The following is a 12,287-nucleotide window of genomic DNA, read 5'->3' as shown; positions in this document are numbered from 1 at the left end:
CTGTACTGTACAGTACTGTTACTGTAGATGTAGGAGTGTGTCACTGCCTGTACTGTTACTGTAGATGTAGGAGTGTGTCACTGCCTGTACTGTTACTGTAGATGTAGGAGTGTGTCAGTGCCTGTACTGTTACTGTAGATGTAGGAGTGTGTCAGTGCCTGTACTGTTACTGTAGATGTAGGAGTGTGTCACTGCCTGTACTGTACAGTACTGTTACTGTAGATGTAGGAGGTGTCACTGCCTGTACTGTACAGTACTGTTACTGTAGATGTAGGAGGTGTCACTGCCTGTACTGTACAGTACTGTTACTGTAGATGTAGGAGATGTCACTGCCTGTACTGTACAGTACTGTTACTGTAGATGTAGGAGGTGTCACTGCCTGTACTGTACAGTACTGTTACTGTAGATGTAGGAGTGTGTCACTGCCTGTACTGTACAGTACTGTTACTGTAGATGTAGGAGGTGTCAGTGCCTGTACTGTTACTGTAGATGTAGGAGTGTGTCAGTGCCTGTACTGTACAGTACTGTTACTGTAGATGTAGGAGTGTGTCAGTGCCTGTACTGTTACTGTAGATGTAGGAGGTGTCAGTGCCTGTACTGTTACTGTAGATGTAGGAGTGTGTCAGTGCCTGTACTGTTACTGTAGATGTAGGAGTGTGTCACTGCCTGTACTGTACAGTACTGTTACTGTAGATGTAGGAGTGTGTCAGTGCCTGTACTGTTACTGTAGATGTAGGAGGTGTCAGTGCCTGTACTGTTACTGTAGATGTAGGAGGTGTCAGTGCCTGTACTGTTACTGTACCTCCTTTATCCTCCGGAGCAGTGGGGGCAGCCAGTCCTTGTTGACCTCACAGTGACTGTCCAGGAAGGTCAGGACACCGGCCTTCGCTGCATCCGCCCCACGTACCCTGGAGCGGATCAGACCTGGAGAGAGAGATCAGAGACAGAGGGGTCAAAGGTCATTCTCATCCCTATCTACTGCTGTCTGTCTGTCTGTCTGTCTGTCTGTCTGTCTGTCTGTCTCCAAACCCAACCACTGTATCTAAACCAAACACCAATACTATCTGCTCTCTAGATGATGTTGCTGAAATATACTCTCAAATACTCTGAACACAATGTCCCTTTATTGTCCACCTCATGCGTGGAGACAAGGGAGGTCTTAAAAAGGCCATTTGTGTCTGTTTATGGGGCAATGACGCAATTACAGCCCTTAGACATGATGGTCTGAATGGGACATCACACTGTTAAGAGGTCTCAATGATTGAAGGACATTCTTTCCGGCTAAATAGCGAAATCAATAGTCTCTGACATAGGACAGAATGTCATTGTATGAAATTGTAGGACTCTGTAAGTTTCGCACTGCGCCGCGACTCCAGCCAATTAAAAATCCCATTTCATCCTCAATAACGCTTTATTTTCTGGATGGGTGAGCTCACCCTCCCCCCTCAACAGTTGCTAGTTGAAGGCTGACTGTGTAGCTGCCAGAGAAAGAGAGATAGAGAGATAGAGAGAGAGAGAATTTACTACTAAAGCTTGATAGAGACGACATGGCATGACAGCTTCTGCTGTTTGAAGCATTAAAAAGACAATCAAGTCTAAATGCCTCAAACCATTTACAATTTAGAGTGTGAGTTGAGGCCCCGGGGACTGTTAACTACACCCGGGCCCCTATACACACACAAGTTCATCAACACTGTAATGGAACACTGAGGCTGGGTAATGAAACCTCCGGCTCCAGGAATAAACAGAGGACTGCCTAACAACAGCCTAACGATACCATTTGTTACAATCTAATTGTGGTTGTAATGATTTTTACACTTGATTAGGTATTGTCAGAGAGTAATTTCTTCGTTTTTTAGATGGAATCTTGGAAGTTGTCGTCTTGAGATTAGAGTTCTCTGCTTTTCATGAGCAGAGCAGGAATCTAATTACACACAATGCCTCAGACACCTGTCTAACCACTACAACGTACACAAGAACAGCTATTTCAAGGCTATTGATTTCAAATCATCATCCCATTCCATTAAAATGTGCTCCATCGTTAAAAGTCAGATCTGACTGCTGAGTGCATAAGAGACTGGCATGTTTATAACTTGCCAGCAAAAGCCTATCAGTCCCAGGGTCTGAAACAAAATGACGGCAAGACATAGCAGGACCTGGCAGGCAGACCTGTGATTGCAGAACTCTAAAAATCCTCACCACTGCACGCGCCAAATGTTGGAATGGGTGGCTAGTAATAACCTAGTCCTGAACATATCTACAACTAAAAGCGCTGAATTTAGTAAAAATCATTCCCTAAGTTCTAGACCTCAGCTAAATCTGGTAGTGCATGTGGCTGTGAGCAGTTGGAGGAACTTTTTTGTGTCCCCTTACACTATAAATTGTCATGGTCAAGGCATATTGTCATGGTCAAGGCATATTGATTCAATTGTTGTAAATATGGGGGGAGATGCTCAGAACTTTTAACAACACAGTTGGACTAAGCAAGTCCTGCAGGCTCTAGTTTTATCTAATCTTGACTATTGCCCGGTGATATGATCAAGTGCTGCAAAGGACCTAAACAAAGCTGCAGCTGGCCCACAAAAACAATAACGAGGCCATATACGAAGAGTACCAGTACCAAGTAGTGTAAAGTACTTAAGTAAAAATACTTTAAAGTACTACTTAAATAGTTTTGGGGGGTATCTGTACTTTACTATTTATATTTTTGAAAATGTTTACTGTAACTTCACTACATTCATAAAGAAAATAATGTACTTTTTACTCCATACATTTTCACTGACATCCAAAAGTACTCGTTACATTTTGAATGCTTAGCAGGACAGGAACATTGTCAAATTCACACACTTGTCAAGAGAACACTACTGCCTCTGATCTGGCGAACTCACTAAACACAAATGCTTTGCTTGTAAATTATGTAAATGAGTGTTGGAGTGTGCCCCTGGCTCCACCATTTCCTGGTTGCTAAAATTCTAATAGTTTGCCTAATTTCAGTTTATGTGGCAAACCAAGCAAGTATAGTGTAGAGAATCATTGTACTGTCTAAACCGCTGTGAAATATATTTTACATAACCAAAAATATTGTATTTTCAGCTATTTGAAGATGGTGTACAAAACCGACAGTAAAAGACCAAAAACGAAACTTAATGGGAAGCATAGATATAGCGAACATAGAACAGATCTACCATTTCTTAGACTTGCTTTCAATGAGAATGACTGATCTATAACACACATTTCTGTGCATTTGATCAGGTCGCCCAAAAAGCTACTTTTACAGCTTTACAGTTTTTCCCAATTGCTAAAACACAATTTTGCAAACTAGGCTGGTTTTATCAAAATACTTAACACAATTAACAAAACCACACACCCAAACTGCAAAATACCTCATATATCCGGCAAAATGAAGCACTGCAACCAACACTAGATATAGCATTATCAAAATCATACGTTTGTACGAAATGGCACACACTTCATTCATATTACCAGATTTTTGTCTAACCAACTACACACTGTTGGGCATAATGAAAAGCACTCTCATCTTTAGTATGCTTTGCCATAATACTAAAATAGTTCAAATTGTAGAAAATTCTTCAGATGCACGGAAATATTTGCAGATACACACACATGCTGTTGAAACATTTTATTTTTTACCAAACAAGTCAGTGCAACATATGCACAGCAGATATATTTACATTGGACTGAACAAAAATATGCTCACAAAAACAGTAACAGTAAACTGAAAAAGAAAATTGCAGAAAAAATGTGCAGAAAAAATATATAGAAAAAAAGAGCCAAGAAAAATAATTAGGCAGCATCTTGCCGCACAGCTGGGTCTGGCCACAACGCCTCGTCCACATCACAGGCAATATCTTCCCTTGCCAGACATCGAGGGAAGAAGCACCTTGAGAGCACCTTGAGATCCATCCCTGAATCGTACCCACATCAATCTCATCACATGCCTCTTCCATAGCCTGCACAAGAGGCATGCGCACAAAGGGCTGCCGGTCGTATACCTTCCACCGCCGGAAATAACTCTTCTATGGGGTTCAGAAATGGTGAGTATGGTGGGAGGTATTGCACGAGAAAGGGTGGGTGGTCAGCAAACCAGTTTTGGACTGGGGCTGCACGATGAAAGCTCACGTTGTCCCATACTACAACGTACCGGGTTCTTTGATGGTCTGCATCATTCATACGCTCTGGTGGTATGAGAATGTTGTGGAGTCTGTCCAGAAATGTGAGAATATGGGCTGTGTTGTATGGTCCAAGGTTGGCATGACGGTGGAGGACACCATGCGTATTGGAGATGGCAGCGCACATTGTGATGTTCCCACCACGTTGGCCAAGAACATCTATAATGGCTCTGTGGCCAATGACGTTTCTCCCCCTTCTTCTGGTCTTTGCTAGGTTGAACCTAGCCTCATCTATAAAGATGAACTCATGTGGGATTGCATGAGCATCCATTTCCAGTACTGCCTGAAAACAAAGAACAAAAGCAGTCAATATGGTGTTATCCAGTACACTGGGAAACAATGTTGTGTGTAGTGGCAGCAGGGGCGGCAGGGTAGCCTAGTGGTTAGAGCGTTGGGCTAGTAACCCAAAGGTTGCAAGTTCAAATCCCCGAGCTGACAAGGTACAAATCTGTCGTTCTGCCCCTGAACAAGGCAGTTAACCCACTGTTCCTAGACCGTCATTGAAAATAAGAGTTTGTTCTTAACTGACTTGCCTAGTTAAATAAAGGTTAAATGTAAGTCACTCTGGATAAGAGCATCTGCTAAATAATGTAAATGTAGTGTACTGCAGTCAATATTGTACTTACATCCATATGCTCGTCTGACCTCTTTGTTTCTTTGAGAGTTTCTCTCAAACGGCACCTTATAAAGTTGTTTCATTCTGATTTGGTTTCGCTTGAGAATGCAAGCCAATGTGGACAGACTGACTCGTTGAATATGGTGTTGTCTTGGATGATATGGCTTTGAATTTCTCGTAATCTGATTTCATTATTTTCCAAAACCAAGTTTACAATGGCAGCTTCCTGTACCCCGGTGAACATTTGGCCCCTTCCTCCATCATGTTTGCGTCTCTCAGTCCTTTAGAAAATCAAAAAAACAAAAATATAGGGCTTGGACAATCCAGCCTAAAGATATTTCCCCCACAGTAGAGTAAATTCTACAGGAAATTTGTGCAGTTAGTGTATGACATCAGCCATTCATGAAGTAAACAGGTGTCACCCAACTGATACACTATGACATGGGGTGTATTACATAGTGTGAAAGAAATGTTGGTTACATACCTGTACTCCAGTCTAAATGTCTGGATGACACAGGCGACAGTAAAACGGCTCAAGTTGGGCTGCACTCTGTCCAGCCTCTCACATTGTCAGCCCATGGTGGATGACATGATCAACTAATGTTGCTCTGATTCCAGCCTCTCCCATTGTCAGCCCATGGTGGATGACATGATCAACTAAGGTTGCTCTGATTCCAGCCTCTCCCATTGTCAGCCCATGGTTGATGACATGATCAACTAAGGTTGCTCTGATTCCAGCCTCTCCCATTGTCAGCCCATGGTGGATGACATGACCAACTAAAGTTGCTCTGATTTCATTTGAAAGTTATTGTCTTCTTTGGCCATGAACTCCTCTACCAGCTCTACCCCTACCTCTCACTCTTCATCCCCCTACCTGTCACTCTTCCTCCCCCTCTCATTCTCAGCCTCCCCCTACCTCTCACTCTTCCTCCCCCTCTCATTCTCACCCTCCCCCTACCTCTCACTCTTCCTCCCCCTCTCATTCTCAGCCTCCCTCTTCCTCTTCCTCTCTCTGCAACGGCTTCTACTGTTGTTGTGAAACAAAAGGTGCTCACCTGTGGTCTTTTCATAGTGCTTACTTCCTGATTGAAGTGGTAACAATTACCCATTGAGGTGTTTGGCCAGGTGGCACATGTACTGGCCAATTAGCTCATGTAGTGTCATTTTGAATGGCAGTGTTTTGAAATGGCAAACATGTGAATTTATGTCAGATTGTTGTGTCTTATGCAGAGAACCGTTTGCAGTGCATTTAAAAAGTGCCATTTTGAATTGCAAAATGTGTGTAAAGCAGAAAATGTGTTTAGACTTTTGGAGACTTGAGAAGAGGTTTTGCTCTCTGTGTGTCAGTTTAAATAATTGTGCTGTGCATGTCATTTTAGTGTGTTAGCAATTGGAAAAAACTGTAACATAAGGAATTGGAAATTATTTTTTACTTTTGATACTTAAGTATATTTTACCAATTACATTTACTTTTTATACTTAAAACCAAACACTTTTAGACTTTTACTCAAGTAGTATTTTACTGGGTGACTTCACTTATATTTGAGTCATTTTCTATTAATGTATCTTTACTTTTACTGAAGTATGACAATTGAGTACTTTTTCCAACACTGTCAGTACCGAGTTAATGTGCAGGGGTTTGATATAGTTGTGGTAATTCAGGTTATACAGTATGTACATGTGGGTAGGGGTTAAAGTAACTAGGCAATCAGAAGGATATAATAAACAGAGTAGCAGCAGCTTATGTGTGTGTGTGTGTGTGTGTGTGTGTGTGTGTGTGTGTGTGTGTGTGTGTGTGTGTGTGTGTGTTGGCGTGTCAGTGTAGTATGTGTGAGTGTAGTATGTGTGAGTGTTTTGGTAGAGTCTAGTGAGTCTGCATAGAGCCAGTGCAAGGGGGACACGGCAAAACTTTAAAGATAAAGAAATATATCATAAAGGGGGGGTAAATGTAAATAGTCCGTGTAGCCATTTGATGAACTGTTCAGCAGTCTTATGGCTTGGGGGTTGAAGCTGTACAGGTACCTCTTGGTCCCAGACTTGGCGCTCTGGTACCGCTTGCAGTGCAGTAGCAGAGAGAAAAATCTATGACTTGGGTGTCTGGAGTCTTTGACAATTTTGTACATAGAGGGCTAATGTCAACATTATGCATGTCCATTTCTCTTGGCTCAAAGTGGAGGAGAGATTGACTGATTCAAATCTTGTTTTTGTGAGAAATGTTAATGTTGAAAATTACACATTTTCTGTATAATCAACTTACATATACTGAGTGTATAAAGAAAACATTAGGAACACCTTCCTAATATTGAGTTGCACCCCTTTTGCCCTCACCTTAATTAGATGTTCTTTGGGTGGTGGACCATTCTTGATACACCTTTGAGCGTGAAAGACCCAGCAGTGTGGCAGTTCTTCACACACTCACCTGGCACCTAATACCTTGTTCAAAGGATCTTAAATCTTTTGTCTTGCACATTCACCTTCTGAATTGCACACATACACAATCCATATCTCAATTGTCACAAGGCTTAAAAATCATTATTTAACCTCTCCTCCACTTCATCTATACTGATTGAAGTGGATTTAACAAGTGACATAAATAAGGGATCATAGCTTTCACCTGGATTCACCTAGTCAGATTATGTCATAGAAAGAGCAGGTATTTCTAATGTTTTGTGCACTCAGTGTAGCTCTAACAGACACACTTACCCCACCAGACATGTCACTAGGGGGTTTGTTCACAGACCCCAAGACCAGACAAAATTCAAGAAAATGTACAGTATTATATAGAGCTATGATTGCATGGAACTCCCATCTCATAGAGCGCAAACCTGGTTTCAAAAAACAAATAAAGCAACACCTCACGGCACAACGCCTCTCCCCCATGTGGCCTACCTTTTGTGTGTATGTACTGACATGTATGTGGAACTGATAGATGCACACACACACACACACACACACACACACATTAACACACACTGCACACTCACACGTTATTATTTTGGATTGCCTTTGGCTTGTTATTTAAAGCAGGTAAACAGACATCGAGGTATTCAGTTATTGGTCAGTTATTGGACGTTAGAACGGCCAAAACGAGTGACCTACGCGACTTTGAGATGGTATGACCGTCGGTGCCAGGCGCACCGGATCCAGTATCTCAGATATTCACTCATGATGGTGTCTAAGGTTTACCAGAGAATGGTGCGACAAATAAAAAACATCCATTCAGCGGAAGTCCTTTGGGTGAAAACAGCTCGTTGGTGAGAGGTCAAAGGAGAATGGCAAGAATTGTGCAAGCTAACAGGCGGGCCACGAACAGACAAATAACGGCACAGTACAACAGTGTGGTGCAGAACGGCATCTCGGAATGTACAACTCGTTGATCTTAATCACAGATATGCTATTGCAGCAGACGACCACACTGGGTTCCACTCCTATCAGCTAAAAACAAGAACAAGTGACTCAATTGGGCACGCGATCACCAACACTGGACAATTTTGGGGTATTTTTGGGGGGTATTTTATTAGGATCCCATTAGCTGTTGCAAAAGCGGCAGCTACTCTTCCTGGGATCCACACAAAACATGAAACATGACATAATACAGAACAATAATAGACAAGAACAGCTCAAAGACAGAGGCACATACATTTTAAAAAGACACACATAACCTACATATCAATACATACACAAAAACTATCTAGGTCAAATAGGGGAGAGGCGTTGTGCAGTGAGGTGTTGCGTTATCTGTTTTTTGAAACCAGGTTTGCTGTTCATTTGACCAATATGAGATGGAACGGAGGTCCATGCAATAATGTCTCTATATAATACTGTACACTTTCTTGAATTTGTTTTGGATTTGGGGACTGTGAAAAGACCCCTGGTGGCATGTCTGGTGGGGTAAGTGTGTATGTCAGAGCTGTATGGAAGTTGACAACGGAAGCAATATGGGATTTGAAGAGTGGAAAAACATTGCTTGCAACATGACAGCGAGTTCAGTTTACTTGAGTGGCCTGTGCAGTCCCAAGACGTCAATCCAATAGATTATCTTTGAGATGGAACGGGCTGTTCGTACAGTAGCATGAATGTACTGCCGTCCAATCTGCAGCAACGGTGTGATGCCATTGCGTTAGCAAGGACCAACATCGCTGTGGAACATTTCCGACACCTTGTAGCATTACCCAAATAATTCAGGCTGTTCTGGAGGCAAAGGGGGGTCCGACCCAGTACAAGTACCTAACAACCTGGCCGGTGAGTGTGTATATACAGTACAACATTGTAGAACAATAGTGAAGACGTCAAAACTATGCAATAACACAAATTGAATCATGTAGTAAGCAAACAAGTGTTAAACAAATCAAAATATTTTTTATATATATATAGCAAAATACACACTACCAGTCAAATGTTTTAGAACACCTACTCATTCCAGGGTTTTTCTTTATTTTTACTATTTTCTACACTGTAAAATAATAGCCACGCTTTGCCTTGATGACAGGTTTGCACACTCTTTTGTGTATTTTGATTTGTTTAACACTTTTTTGGTTACTACATGATTCCATATGTTCCTATTCTATAATGTAAAAAATAATAAAAATAAAGAAAACCCTGGAATGAGTAGGTGTGTCCAAACTTTTGACTGGTACTGTATATATACACAGACAGATATTTAAAAGTCTGTGATGTCTATGCTAATGTTTTAAATGCATGTAAATTGTAAGGTATTTTCCGACTAGTCGTTGCCATTGGCAGCAAGTCACAACCACGCTTATCTATCCCAGGCTGAGAACAAGTCAAGAAGGTACACTAGATTTCAGGTTTGTTTGCAAGAGGAGGTTTAAGACCTTTCAGTCATACTTGCACTGAATACAATGACAACTAGTGAATAAACATAAAAGCACCAGAAAAAAAACTATGAGCACTAATCACTATTGTGACAGCTACAACAGTCTTTTGCACTAGCCTAGAATGAAATACTTAAAGATACTGAAGACTTCAACAACGATCAAAACTGCACCCTATCTTGTGTTATACTGTAAAGTGAGGTGGATGCTGTAAGATAGTACCCATATGCCTTGGTGTTATTAGGTGAAACTGGCTGCTTTTGGAGTTTTTTGGAGGTAAGATTGTCAGCCTGTGAGGTGAGATGGGGTTCATCTCCATTACCTCTCTGCTGAACCCTCCGATCAGGAGAACTTCAAACGCCTGTGAGAGCTGGGGCTTGTGCATCTCTATCCACCGCACAGCAATCTGCATCTCGTTACTGTCTGAGTTCACATCTCAGCATTTCAACATATATTTCACCTCAGACTGTATAATGTGCTGAAGCAGAGGCAGATAGCGTAGAGGGGTTTTAACTAGCAATCAGCACACGCTGCTTTTTAGTATTACGTTTTTTTTTTTTTGTATAAACTGTAGTCTGTTATAACAGTGCTGTATGGCATCATAGAAAGGTCCTCTGTGGAGTTATATAAAGGTGAAACAGGAAGCATCAACATGATAACCATGATAAATACATTTTTTACCATGACTCATAGATGCAATATAATAGTGTTGCATTTGTGCTCAGACTATGTTCCAGTCAACCTTTTGATGTCTTGCTATAATCAAATCAATCTATTTATAGAGATACACAGACAATTCCACGTTGTCTAGATGGGATCACGGCGTGTCTGACACAAAAAGATCCAACCCTCTTGAGTCAACACATCCCTGAATCTGCTCTCTTGTCTCACAGCTGGTGCTTGAGCTTCTCCCTGTGGTCTAACCTGAAATCATCTACTGTGGGATACTAGCGGGGAAACATCCTCCTCACAAAAACACTTGTATGAGGCTCTAACGCTGCTCTTCCCTCTTAGGCTTGGCAAAGGCAAGTGGTGGCGGGCTCTAAGGTGTGTGTTCAAGTTGAGGACACAATTGTATACTGCCCGGATGAAATACTCCACACACACACACACACACACACACACACACACACACACACACACACACACACACACACACACACACACACACACACACACACACACACACACACACACACACACACAAGGTTACCTTCTCTCCTGTCATTCCGAAGACACTTTACTTTGGGCAACTTGGTGAGTAGAAGGCAGTCGTTTGCTGAAAGGGAACATTTGATGCAGGGTGAGATGAAATGTTCACAAAACCGTCACCCACACAGTGCATGGAATTGGAATTCAATTGTAAAAAACACATTGACAGAGACAGGGGAAATCTTTTCAATCACTGATCCTTTTTCTCCGGCAGCTGAGCCAGAATGGGAGAGCTCATCACACCCATCTCCAATCCATTTCCTCCTGAAATCAGATCTATCTCTGCTCACAGCTGCTCTTCTGTTCTACCCACCATCCCCACTGTAGTCATCTACCAGGATGATCTCGTGAATCAGGTGGACTGGCGTCCTGTTCAGCACACTGCAAATGAAAAAGAGAGCAGCAGTAGTGTTAGAAACTATTGTATTTCTTCTAGACGACAATCTTTATAGAGCAGCAACAACTGAAAACTACTTTTTCCCCTGTGTTATGTGAAATGTTCTATTGAAAAAATGGAGAATGACATTATCGTTCTGAGAATGTATTACGGCATAAATAAAATAACAATATTTCATTACTTCTGAATATTACTTGTTTTTTTTATAACTATAACCCCCAAAATGTAATTTGGATGATTTTCTATTACAAGGGTATGAGAAAATACAGGACCACTCATTTTGGCTTCAGCTCTTTTTCCACCCAACACCATCCTCTGACACTAGAATCTCTCACTATAAGAACCACAGATAAATCTCCCTCTAATATTCTCTCCTCTCCTGGGGTACATGGCTGAACAGCAGGTGATGAGGCGAGGAGAGATGGAGGGAGATGTACACCACCTCCCTCAGATTACTTCACCTTTAATCCCAGTCTGAATCAAGGCACATCTACCCTCTCCTCCTCCCTCACAGACCCTCTCTCTCTCTCTCTCACCCCCTCTCCTGTCTGGGTGAGTAATTGGAGCGCTGTCAGGCTCGTAGGTCTGTTCTTCCATCGTCGCTGTGCATGCTGGACCCATTCATCACTCCATTCCCCCGTCCTCCTCCCTCTCTCTCTATCCCGCTCCATCCACCCTCCACTGCCCCTGGATCCTCATGCCTTTATTAAGGCCCTTGACAGAAATCCGTTTCTGGTGGTAACAGGTAAAGCTTTACAGCAAGACAGAGAGTCCTGATTCAGCCTCTAAGTGCAGCCTAATCAGGGGACGTGGATGACTATTGCCCTGTGATTGCTGTGGACTTTCTTCTAGGCTGTATTTACAACCTCTTTTTATTATAAACAGTCTGTTTCATATAAAGATATTTAAGTGAAAGTTGTCTTGAAACCATGTGAAGTACGTCATATAGCGTGCGAGTCAGTGATAAAAACACAATAAAGTTGAGTCTCATGTGGGAGTTCCAAAGCTGGGTCCAGCCCAACACTGATGTAGGATCA

The 12,287-nt window shown here is 42.0% G+C and overlaps 1 protein-coding gene across 1 annotated transcript in view; it reads right to left on the bottom strand.

The window, feature by feature from the left end:
* The window catches only part of galnt14 (UDP-N-acetyl-alpha-D-galactosamine:polypeptide N-acetylgalactosaminyltransferase 14 (GalNAc-T14)), a 129,245-nt gene that overhangs the window by 43,416 nt on the left and 73,542 nt on the right, over window positions 1-12,287 (bottom strand). Inside the window, exons 4-6 of the mRNA XM_055872693.1 lie at window positions 11,167-11,234; window positions 10,855-10,920; window positions 803-924 (exon numbers count right to left, since the gene is read on the bottom strand). Coding sequence (XP_055728668.1) covers window positions 803-924; window positions 10,855-10,920; window positions 11,167-11,234 — 256 coding nt within the window. The remainder of the gene's footprint in view (window positions 1-802; window positions 925-10,854; window positions 10,921-11,166; window positions 11,235-12,287) is intronic.

Source organism: Salvelinus fontinalis, chromosome 20, assembly GCF_029448725.1.
Source record: "Salvelinus fontinalis isolate EN_2023a chromosome 20, ASM2944872v1, whole genome shotgun sequence".
Taxonomy (NCBI): Eukaryota; Metazoa; Chordata; class Actinopteri; order Salmoniformes; family Salmonidae; genus Salvelinus; species Salvelinus fontinalis.
The sequence above is the reverse complement of the archived record's forward strand: the minus strand, read 5'-3'. Positions and strand labels throughout refer to the sequence as shown.